The sequence below is a fragment of the Tachypleus tridentatus genome, chromosome 7 (assembly GCF_004210375.1).
Source record: "Tachypleus tridentatus isolate NWPU-2018 chromosome 7, ASM421037v1, whole genome shotgun sequence".
Lineage (NCBI taxonomy): Eukaryota > Metazoa > Arthropoda > Merostomata > Xiphosura > Limulidae > Tachypleus > Tachypleus tridentatus.
This window is the reverse complement of record NC_134831.1, coordinates 61340183-61353104: the sequence shown is the minus strand read 5'-3', so window position 1 is coordinate 61353104 and position 12922 is coordinate 61340183. Positions and strand designations below refer to the sequence as shown.

The window sequence follows — 12922 nt, the reverse complement described above, 5'->3', positions numbered from 1 at the left end:
TTGCATGATTAATAACAACAGGTAATATTCCTTTCAAAGTCACCATATCAGTCTTTGGATCATGTGTTCCAAATCTCGTGGTTTGATTATGTAATAAAACTAGATTAATATAAGAAAAGATAATACCTTGTACAGTATGTTTTAACTAAAATTTAATTCAATTTAAAAGCTCAGTGCAGAGCAAAGAACCCTATGTTTAACAGTGCTTAAAAACATGTCTAATTACTGAGCTGTAGGTTTAGAAAAAGTGCTCAACAGAGGTGCTATGCAAGAAGGAAATGTCACTCTCCTTTTGGATGAGTTGAGTTTCAGGATGATTACATCATAGACTAGTGTTGCTCATGTTATGTTCATAATTGGGATATGACCAAAAATTCTGATAGTAGCACAGAGCACTATTTCTTGTGTGGAGAGAAGAGTGGTACAGTCTGAAGTATATTTTTAATTTATTTATTTATATGATCTTACATTACTTTTTCACGTAGTGTTATGGATTTCCATAACATGGTACATTTTCTCAAAATTAAGCTCTTCTAATTTATATCCATTCTTCAAAATTAAAACTGATTTCATTACTAAACCATATATTTTAGCTTATTGTACTCATATTTAAACATTTTATTTATTCCTTTTTCTGAACCATTTTTGGTACCACACAAATTTTAACTTATGTTTATGACCTAAGTTACATGTCACTCATCTTCTCATCTATTAGGTTTCAAGTTACTTTGAACTTCACATTATTAGATTGGGTTTGTAAATAAACCCTCCCAATCCTACCAGAGTTAAAATTGCCTATTAACATTTTTTTTTTTTTTCCTTTCTATGATGTTGACCTCTCATTATATAATTACTATTGTAACACTGTACATACATGTGGAAATAGCATTTTCATACATAGAGAAAATTTACTAGAAATGTTTATATGCAATAATACAAAAGGAACCATTATATATTTTGGAATTTTTTCCTTCAAAACTAGCTACTTAAGTTACACATAAAATGGGTTCCACTTTAGACCAAAAAAAGGCCCTGTAATTCCAGACCTGGCTACAGGCTTGCTTTCTTCTGCCATATTTTAAATTCCTTTCAGTTGTACTTTAAAATCATTACAGTGAAGGTTATCCTTTACTTTTAAGTTTAATATTCAAGGTTCTAACTTGCCTGTCAACCCATAAAACAGAAACTATATGTATTCCTTTCGCTAGTGCTTTCAGACGTGTAGCTACTCTTCCTTCTTTAAACACCAGGTGAGTGACATCACGACTAAGTCGAGGGACAACTCTGGCTCCCATTAACTGAAGCTGTTGTTCTATAGCCTTGGATCGATCTTCTCTTCCTGATCGAACTTCCACACAAGCAACTACACCTACACATTTCAATAAAGAAAATGATTAATAAAAATTTCATGATAACAATAAATAAAACAGACTAATTATCAATATAAATATACACTGAATATTTAAAACATCCAAGTATACATTACAAATTTATGTTTTGAACATATTGCAAAAAATCATCATACTTAACTTTTAGATTACTCAAAGTTGATACATATACAAAATGATGTGATTTATGGTCACCTGTTTTAATAACTAAGAGAAAAATAGTAATCTTTTATCAGACGCTAGATAACTGAGAATGTCAGAAAATAGTTCACAAATAAAGGCAGGGACTTATGATTACAAATGTGACAATCAAGTTCTTTTTAAAATGTTCAATAATCAGACTAACCTCCAATGATAGAGTTAACTGAAACAGACAGCTTAAAATACTGTAATAATCTTCAAACCAAATTGGGACAATATAAGCATTCAGATTAATTTCTGCATTATCACTTTTGAGAAGATAATGCTTAAAAAAAAACACGATTGAATGGCAAGATCAGCAACAATTCTGAGATACACTGGTTGTAATGTTGCAGTTTATGTCACAAAGTTCCTCTCACCATTACATTACCTCTAAAAACTTATGCTGTCAGAACAACTAAAACACAGAAGGTGGTTCATTTAGTTTTCATCATATTTTTATTCTCACTCCAGTAAAGAAAAAGGTGAAAAACAACTCAAAGTCACAATATGTTCTCCCAGTCAATAAATGCTTGCAGTTATACTTTTCTGTTTAAGAAACAAAAAAATTCTGAAAAAATACTCATTTGCCATATAACAATTTCTCTATGGTGTCTCATAAGGTAAAGGTGTGGTCAGTTAGATACAGTCTGTTTGCTGTACTGTTTAAATGTTCTTTACCATTCTTTTGCTACCAATAAGTTACCATCAATTTGTTTACTTACAGAATTCTTTTCAACTGTCACTCTTGAAAGATGGATTGATAATGACATCCAACTTCAAAGGAAACCAAAGTCATAAAACTTTAAAATTCAGAAGTCCTTCATCTTATTCATTGTTTTGCAGAGTAACAGTAATAAAACTAAAGTTCCTAATTTATAGTTTGCAAACAGTCATCACTTGACACATATTTGGTTTGGTTTTTTTATGTGATTCCTGGTATGCAAATATGTCACAATTCCTGTAAAGTATATCTGTATTATAAAAAAATGTTTAGTTTTTCTAGATTTAAATTTTGAACCATTCTGTAACAGTATGTTCAAGGACACTATTAACTATTTACAAGGAAATGCTTTACAACTTTCACACAGAACAGAAATACCTTCATATACTTATGATACAATTTCAAAAATCCATGTCATGAAAGAGTTCAGGCAAAAACCAAAACAATAAAAAGTAAAATAAAAAATAAAAACAAATGAAAATTTTGGTCAATTTTTTTTATTTATGTTACATCTTTTGGTATTTTGTTCTTCCCCAAACCTGATTGGATGCACATAAATATAGCACAATATTTGAATGTTTTTTGTTTTTTACTTTGAGTACCATCCTATACATCCTCCACCTCAAATTCTCAACAAATGTCCCCCATGCAAAAACTTGCTTTGTTTCCCTAATTTATCACCATTCAACCTGTATTACCCTCTAGAATAGACAGATAGAGAATTCTGTTTGTTTTGAATTTCACAAAAATATACTCAAGAGTTATCTATGCTAGTTTTCAATAAATTAGTAGTAATAGATTAGAAGGAAGGCAGCTAGTCAGTACCACCCACCATTAACTTTCAATGAATTGTGGGATTAATCAATATATCATAATTACCCCATGGCTGAAAAGAGAAGCATGTTTGTTGATAGGGAATCAAACCTGTGAGGTGAGTGCCATAGAACCATCATAGCTAGAGAGAGAACAAGGATTGTGAAAGTAATTAAACATTTTAATATTTTCAATATTTTGTTTGCTGATCATACGTGTATGCACTTCTTCAGCGAGCAAGTTGAACAGTATTCAGGTTATTTACAAAAAAAGGCTTATTGTCATCTTGATATAATAATGTTTTTCCTTTAATCTTTAGTTAAATATAATTAACATTGTTAGTATTAATCATGATGCATTTGTTTCAGTTCATCTATTTACTTCTTTAATAGTGATTATTTTCAGCTGAATTTCACTCAGAATCTAGGTTTTTCATTACACTTGCAACAAATAAGTACAAACTTCACTGATGTGAGGATCCTATAACTATGCTGAGATTATCCATGGATAACCATATACAGGAAAACAGTACTATTCACCTGCATGTGTCTGTGGGATCCTGACAAGTAGTTAATTGGTGCAAAGTTAAGTAAGGATTACTTTGAAAAAATATCAATACCTAAAAGAATGAGAACACAACTGGGAAAGAAGTATCTTTATGTAGATTTTTGAAAACTTTGTAAATACTGTGCATATGTTCTTTCAATTTCTACACAGTTCTATCTGTCATCATGTTATTTTCAAGGATAAGGTGGGGAAAACAGAGTTATTACTATTAGACAATAACAGATTAATTGGAAAGCAGACAGGGTTGCTGCCCAGGGTCTCTGAGGCAAATGGGAATTCAACACATTTTAGGATAGGATACAGTACATAAATATGGTCATTGGAAAATAAATAATAAAAGAAGTTACTTTTTAAGTGTTTCTTTTAAAATGGGAGTACTACATGCACTTCCATTATAATTATAAAACTTTTGAGCAAGATTTATGTTGTTAAATTAGGATTAAAAATTAGAAATCTACATATACAAAAAAAAAAGAAAAGGAATTTAGTTGTAAATATATACATACACCCATCTGAAGACCTGGGTGTATATTTAACCATAAGTAATGCTTGATTTGTACAACAAACATGATACACATTACAAGAACACACATTACTCACTGTCAAGGTCTTACTCTACCACTGCTACCAGACCAAATGTTAAATTTTTTTGTTTCATATGTGATGAAACATTGTATTAATATATATATTATATATATATATACACACACATTTCTAAATGTATTATATACCTAATTTATGGTTGTAAACATTACATTATTGTCAAAACAAGTAACTAATAGTACTTCCTTAATAAAGTTTACTGGTACATATACAAAAACCTACTGCTTCATTAAAATAATATCAGAATAGCACTAACAAAGTTAGGTCAGCCTATGTAACTTGAAGTATAAAGATTCTAATATTTCCAGTATTCTTTGTATCTATTCTTTGGCTCAGGTTACAATTAAAAAACATGTACAGTAATCATCTCCTTTATTTCATATGACTTTTATGTACTCTTATATTTTGGTAACTAATGGCCACAACAAAGAATAGGAAAGCTTCATCTCTTCCAGTTACATCTATTGTAAAGTGGATTATTCCACGTCAAATAAACCACCATCTTAACACTTTATATATTCAATACCTCAGAGTTAACAGCATGCAAAACTACCAGAAGTGTGATTACCTTGATAATCAATTACCTATGAGCATTAAATCGAGAGATATTTAAAATAACTGATTAACTGAAATCAAGAGTAAGTTGATTAATATTATTAAAATAATCAGCTAATTGATACTAGTGTTTCCAATTCTTTCAGTTATTCAAGTAACTGACATATTGCCATTATAATTTCTTGAAATTTTCATAAAATTCAAATTCAAGGCTGTTTTAGTTAATCCATTGGTATCAATACTTATAATAATGAAATAAATCAACTTATCATTAGTGTTTCCAATTATTACTATATTTAATCATTCCAAATATACAAGTCTCATGTCAAAATGATTAGTTGAATATAATCAATTGATAAGCCAGAAAATTAATGGAATACAAATTTCAGTAAAAGTCTAGCTGAAGATGTTTCTGAGAAAATTACTGAACTGTAACAATACAAATATTAAATTTCCTGGTCTTGTTAGCTTATGAAGTTTCCAGTTAATTACCAGTCAATGTTTATAATAACCAACAATATTCTGCTTCAAAGCTATCAATCTGTCTGAAGCATTAACACTTTTGTAACTGGCACTTACCTTGTGCAACTCTCCGAGTTGTATTGTATCGATACTTTTTTACGTGAGTAAAAAAACAAATTTAACATTCAACTAATTTTGTTGGCCATTTGTAATACCTGCATTAAATGAACACACTATTTTACTGTTGTTAGACAAATCCTGACTACTAGTAAGAAACATACATTTTACTTCAGGCAACTGTTTTTAAGTAATTAAAGTAATGTACTTTAATTTTACACTCACAAACTATATATGATTTTTTTTATAACTGTTATCAAGTTCAATGTTAAATAGACTATGCTTACACTGCCAAAAGGCAACCTTTAATGATCCCTAAGTTGATATTCCACAAAAGTTAGTTTTTTGGGAAATGAATTTGGGCTAGTTATCCTTAAGGACTAAATCTTCATAAGGTTGTCAACTGGCTTTTTGTAATCAATAATTATTTTGTTGAGATGTATGTATTACTGCTTGTTCTTAGTAAGCATGTAAATGTTTTGTCCTTTATTAACATTTAGTAAGAAAATGATTGGTCAAGAAATCTACTTCACCAAAGGCCGATTCCTTAATAAAATGAAATCTTCCTTAGAAGAAATTTAAATATCTTTTAGTAAAAAGTCATTTGGCAAATGTACAAGTTTTTATCACCATTGATTTGAACTGAACAATGAGATGTACAATATTAGTTACATAGAATTTATGTAATTCTCCTTGTGTATTGACAATTGTACTTACTACACTTGCTATTCACAGTACTAGGAGTCTTACATTATATACTTAAATTGTCAACCAAATTCTAGTTATGAAACCCTTACAAAAGAAAATAAGTCATACTGTATCAACCACACCACATTCATCATACTCAACACTAATGATGCTTTTTACCCACTATCAGAAAGCATCAGGACATTTGGGATAAGACAAAGAACTGGTCAAGGTGCTATTTATATAATCAATTTCACAACCAACAAAGATCAAACATAAACCTGAACAGACACACAAGCTGATAATATGTACACATGGCCTTAGCACCTGAAAATATGCCTTTTTTTTTATTTATTTAAATGTTTATTTGAAGTACCAATCTCAAATTTGGAGTATATATTGCAGTATTAGTATCACCATCTATAACATAACATTTTCATCCATATTAACCCTTTGAAACAGATTACGGATCAAAGACCACGTCATCACGTTTGTTGACTTACATTCAAAATTTTATTAAACTACTACTTTATAAATTTATATCAGTAAGTTTGGAATCAAATTGTAAATTATAATTCAAATTTTAATACTGCATGCAAGCTAATTCCTTAATTTAAAAGTAAATATTAAAACATAGATTTTAGTGAGTCACATGGTTTGTTGAATGCAGCACTATTTAAAATTAAATAATTATGATGTCAAAATACTAACTATAGTTTTGTACAAATTAGAAACTCAAATTACTGATACTGACAAGCAATAATATAAAATAAGAAACTCGTGCCTTTTTATTTTGCTGAGATATGGTTTATGTATTGAATCAAACAAGATGGCCCACTTCAACTCTTTCCATTTTTTTAAAATTGTCCCTTATATATATATATATCTTTCTACAGTGTATGGCAGGTGAATAACCAATCATGGCTTAGAATGTCCCCTTTGTGGTTTTCTCAGCCATTTTAATCTATGAAAAGTTTAACATCTTTTGAACCAAGATATCATGAAGGTTTGTTCTGTCTTTAGCCTGCTTGAGGTTTTACATTTTTTTTAAAATTTAAATACATCTTATTTACTAAGCTTAATAAATTAGAGTAGAATTCCATGGTATCAGCGTAGTTATGTTTTTTTTGGTTATTCAACTGTGTACATAAAAATTAGAAAAAAAATTTGTTTGATATCTTCCACATACAAAATCTTAAAAGGCTTAGCAACCTATGTCTGGCAACAACAAAGTTCAAAGGTTGTAGCAAAAAGATATGTCAGATGAGTGAACATGCACAATGTCAATGAAAGTTAGGCATGACTGGAAAGTCAATATAATATAAAAATATATACATGTTCATACATAGTGTAATGAAACTTAAGCTAGTTAGAATAAACATTTGTATTTGTGTTAAAACGTAGTCATTTTAAGACTAAAAAGACAATTTGTATTTGCTCCCTAATTTTAATGATGGTTACAAGGTTGGTTGAGTGAAAGGCCCACATAAAATATAGAAAATAACAAAATATAAAGCTTTGCTGAAAACAAACATTTGAAATGTATTTAAGATGTTTTAGAGATTACACAAATAACATTTGAGATTTTTGGAACAAAGAATAGTTTTTTAATCACATCATGGAATCACTTTGCACTCAGACAAGTAATGAAACATGCTATTTTCACAAACAAATCTTTAGTAAAATATTTCATTAAAAAAATCCAAATTTTTGCATACAAAATACTTATCTTTACTAAAAGTCTACTAAAATTTGTGAAGATACACATTGTATCAAAAGCTATAGTGCAAATACTTGATGTGTGCAAATGTGTAGATGAACATGTATATATAACACCAAGCCCATTGCGAAAGGGTTAAAATTTGTGATCTACTTACATTGCTCATAAGAAACACAAGGACTCTTATTTTAGTTTCCACAGCTTCTACCTGTATTAACATGTGTAGTATTGCATATTTACATTGAAATTGAATGAATTAGAATTGTAGCACAAATTCTAATAAGATAATTCAAACAAAAGTGCCTTCATTTCATAATAAACTGATAAGCCCAACTTCACTAAAACATGCAAAATGATACGTGTTATTCTTTTAAGTTACTTTACAATTTCTTCTTTTAACAACATGTACTAAAGTAAAGCCTCAAACCAGGGAAGATTAGCTTTTCAAGATATCTGAGCAAAATCTTTTTTCCAATGTGATGAGTGAAATCACTACCCATGTGCACATATTTAGTAAACTGACATTAATGATATCAAACAAACATGTAGGCTAAAGAAGTCTTGATACAAAATGATAAAAACCCTATAACTCAAGGTATTTTGAAATGTGGCCCTTTTCACTTCAGGGGCAAACTTTTTCAGTTTTTTACCATTTTGTCCTAAACTAACAATTAGGATTTTATCACTACTGCTGCTACTTTAAAATAATCAAAAACATCTATAAGAGAAAGTATCAAACTATCAAGACTTTAATAAAGCTGTACAGTTAACTTAGATGCATGTACATATGGAACTAAAAGTGTAGCATATAGTTTATGCTTCATCATAGTGGTGCTATATACACAAAAAATTGGCAGAATTACAATAAACAGACAGACTAGAACATGTTAATATGAGTACAACTAGGTGATTAGTAGAATTTGCTAAATGATTAATTGTAGGGTCTACTATCATCACATTCAAGTAACTAACTTGAACAGTTGAAACAACAGAAAACAGTAATAACAATAATTTCCAGCAGCTGATTATTGTGTATTGTGACACCAAGTGATCAAGTTTAATAACCTTTAATTAATAAAAAAATAACAATAAAAAAGCATAATGCAGAATTTTGATTATTTGTATAGTTGAAATAATAATAAAAATTTAATTATTTGACTATTTTGTGACATTAATCATAGGTAATAGATGATATCAATTGATTAAAACCACCAACTCTATAGGCAGTACACCATGGTGATATATAAAGCAGCCCATTTGCTGAATATTACATCAATAACCACAGTGCACAATAAAAAAAAAAAAAATCATTTTAATACCAAGATATTCCCAACATATTGCACCTTTTAAATAGAAACTACAAAGAAAATCTACACATACAAAAGAAACATCCAAACCTAAACTTCAAGATTCTTCTCCTTTTTACTGTTAGGTAGCATCTTGAAATAAATAGGCATCAAAATGTGTTAAAAGTATCATCAATGACTTTACTACTATGAGTGTCTTTAACTTGCAGGCTCTTTGCAATTACTTGGTTAAAAAAAAAAAATCCAGGCCACTTATTTATAATGTAAGTTTTGCATTTCTTCAATAGTATTCTACATGCATTTCTCTAATGTGTGTAACTCACAAATAACATTTCCAAAAGTATCAAATTTTCCATCACAGGTCTCATCCCTTGGCCACTTATATTTTTTTTAGATCTTACTCTCTCCAAACTAAAATTGTTCACCACTTGTCTGCATAAATACACTAATAAATCATTAGAATATGATGCTTAAAGAATGATTCCCAACATCTAGTTTGACATGACCTTTTCAAATTCATTATTTTAAACTGAGGTTGTTCTGAATTGGCATGTATTGAACTTTCAGATATTTAATACAAAATTTGTTAATTATGTCATGACTGATTTAAGTTATTTAACAAAAGTCCCACAAACATATCTTCAGGTTCTTCAAAGTACTTCTTGAGGGTACAAACAGTGAAATTTAAACATTCAGTCAATAAGATTAATTGATGGTACTTTAAACCTGACTTTCTTTTGTTCAAAAGAGATTGTTGTATACCAACCTTTTAAAATTTCATTTAGTGGCTTGTGATTTCTTTGTTCTATACTTCTTGCTTCAAGCTTCAGATCTTCATCCTCTAACACAGAAATTATGTTGGCTACCTGTTCATTAATGTTTTGATTCTGACTATTTGTAGACTTTTCTTGATCAACTGTCAAAGGACTGAAGGTTACACAAGAACTTGTGGTTGTTGTAGTAGACTGTTGGTTAACAAATGGTGTGCTATTTATACTAATAGATTTATTAGGAGGTGTCAGAGCAATTGATTGAAAATTTTGGTCTGTTTTGTTATTTGGAGATTTAATGAGTACCAAATTATTCATGCTTTCTCCAGTTTCCAAAGATGAACATTTAGATTTTAAACCTTTCTCCGACAACCTTACTTCAAATGTTCTAGCATCATGCTCCTCACTTCTTATTGGAACTTTAGAGTGCTTGTCATTTGGCTGCAACTGTTTTTCCTCACAGGTCTCAACAGGTATTTTTCTTGATTTAGTTGCTGGAATTCTATTTTTGGTTTGAACTTTACCAAAAGATCTCCGTGAAAATTTAGAACTACAAAAATCCAACTGGTTCTCATTTATCTGATCAATTGAGTCACATCTTGCATTTATCATCTTCCTTTGAGTTCTTTTAGAAGAAAAGTCTGGAGTAAGAAGCTGGGATTCCTTATTATCTTTATAGAGATGTGTAGAATCATTCTCAGATTCATTACTGATGGAAATAAGATTGGAGGTAGATGGATTAGGAGTTTCAGGGCTCTCATTTGCTAAATTACAGGGTAGAGAACCCTGTTTACGAATACTCCTTTTGCCAACTTTTGGTACAGACATTCTTCAAAAATCACATTTTACTCCCAATTGAAAAAGAAAATAAAGGACTATTTTTCCAGATTTTGCACTTTAAAACAATCTTTGTGGAATCATCAGTTCTTTGACACTAATACTGAAAAACAAAAAATGTTTTATAGTAGTCATTTAATGTAACTGGTTATAAATAGTAACAAGAATAAAAACAATTCTAGAAAATTTATACAATTACAAATCACATGCTACTTTAATTAACTATTCATTTCCATATAACTCACTATGCTGTTCATCCATGGATCTTGCAAAATTGAGTTCAGCATTAACTGATTGAAATTTAAACCAAAGAGTTCATGTTAAAAAGAAAACTTAATAAGGAAATTATTTTAACAAACTGATCCAGCAATTTATTTAAGGTGCATCTCAATATGCTATTAATGGTATTCTCTGTTACACTCAATATACATTTGTCACTCATCCTACAGACAAGTCTTCTGGCCCATTGATAGCATCTGACAATGTACAACTTCAAACATGCATATTATGCTACTTCAATCTTCCTATCATGTGCAAAACAGAAAAACATCAAAAGGTCACTTTATCCATGAGGTCAGAGAAGGCCATTGGGTTTATAACCCACAAATATCTATAACAAATTCACAAGGGACCATTTGGTACTTCAAGACTGTTCTTTCACACCTACTCTGCAAGATTTTATAAAATAACCTATTAATAAAATATAACACCATCTAGTCTAGTTTATCTTTGATGCAAATTTTAAAACCTGTATCTTCATGACTTATCTTCAGAATCCAGCATAAAGAAGTAGGAGATCTTAATACTATAATTCATTACAAAAAATGTTAAAAACCTAAATATCCATTATTATTATTCTTTTCTACAGAGAATACAACAGAACTTATCCCTACAACTTTTCTACATCTGGAATAATTCTTGTAGTCCTCTCCTGAACCATTTATATAACATAACATTTTAGAACACCTTGGGTCCTACTGATCCATTTTGGCTGTCTCATCCTCTAAACTAACATAATAATAAAAAGAAATTTTAAAGCTAGCCTTTATCATTCATATGCTTATTAAGCTTTCTGTTAAACTCACTAAAGTTTACTGCTTCTACAATATATGAAAACCAACCACCCTGTTACAAAAATTAAACTATCTTAACTTAAAATGACTCCAACCATGTTAAGATTGATATTCGTGTTCCCTAGTTCAACTATTCACACTGTTAAGTATGCATCAGCATTTTTATTTTTAAACTGCAATTTTAGAAGAAATTTTCATTATAAAACCTTTTCAATAAAAGCTTGCTTGTTTGTTTGTTTTTTGAATTTCTCACAAAGCTACTCGAGGGCTCTCTGTGCTAGCTGTCTCTAATTTAGCAGTGTAAGACTAGAGGGAAGGCAGGTAGTCATTACCACCCACTGCCAACTCTTGGGCTACTCTTTTACCAACAAATCGTGGGACTGACCGTCACATTATAATGCCCTCATGGCTGAAAGGGCAAGCATGTTTGACGTGATGCGGATGTGAACCCGCAACCCTCAAATTACAAGTTGCACACCTAAACAAGCTTGGCCATGCCGGGCCAAAAAGCTTGCAGTAAAGGTTTCAAGTTCTTACATTGGGACAAAATGGCAAATTCTTCCTCCTTATAAACCAAAGTGTGGAATGAGCTTACTCCTTGAAGTCTTAACATTTAGTATACATACAAAATAAATTTAAAATTATGGAAGATATTGTCTTTTGTATGGCACTTTCATCCTAATAATACAAATTATCAGTACACCAGTGCAATATTAATTTCTAAGGAACACAAGTTCTTTTTAGCTTTGAAATTGATAATAAAATTTCAAAATTAATTGGACAAAAATTTGTACGTTTTAAATGTTCAAAAATAACACTAACATGCAAAACCACTTCAATTATTCAACCTACCTTTATAAATAGCTTATCAGTTCCCTTTTAACTACAATAACACAATTTTAGAACATCCAAATTATATAAAAATAATGCACTGATACTAACATTTTACAGAGTGTGTGGTTGAAATTTTTATTGCTAACTTCACATTTAAAGGAGTATTGATATCCTAAACAGTAACAGTCTTATTAAACATCTTAACCATTCCTTCGTTTCTGTGTAAGTTTGGTTTGTTTTGAATGTCGCGCAAAGCTACTCGAGGGTCATCTGCGCTCCTGTGTT

General features: G+C 30.1%; 1 protein-coding gene across 1 annotated transcript in view; it reads right to left on the bottom strand.

Annotated features, from left to right (window-relative positions):
• MCPH1 (Microcephalin) overlaps nucleotides 1–12922 on the bottom strand; it is a 44812-nt gene that overhangs the window by 31656 nt on the left and 234 nt on the right. The window contains exons 2-3 of the mRNA XM_076512001.1: nucleotides 9890–10833; nucleotides 1165–1369 (exon numbers count right to left, since the gene is read on the bottom strand). Of these exons, the coding sequence (XP_076368116.1) occupies nucleotides 1165–1369; nucleotides 9890–10721 (1037 nt within the window). The 5' untranslated portion in view covers nucleotides 10722–10833. The remainder of the gene's footprint in view (nucleotides 1–1164; nucleotides 1370–9889; nucleotides 10834–12922) is intronic.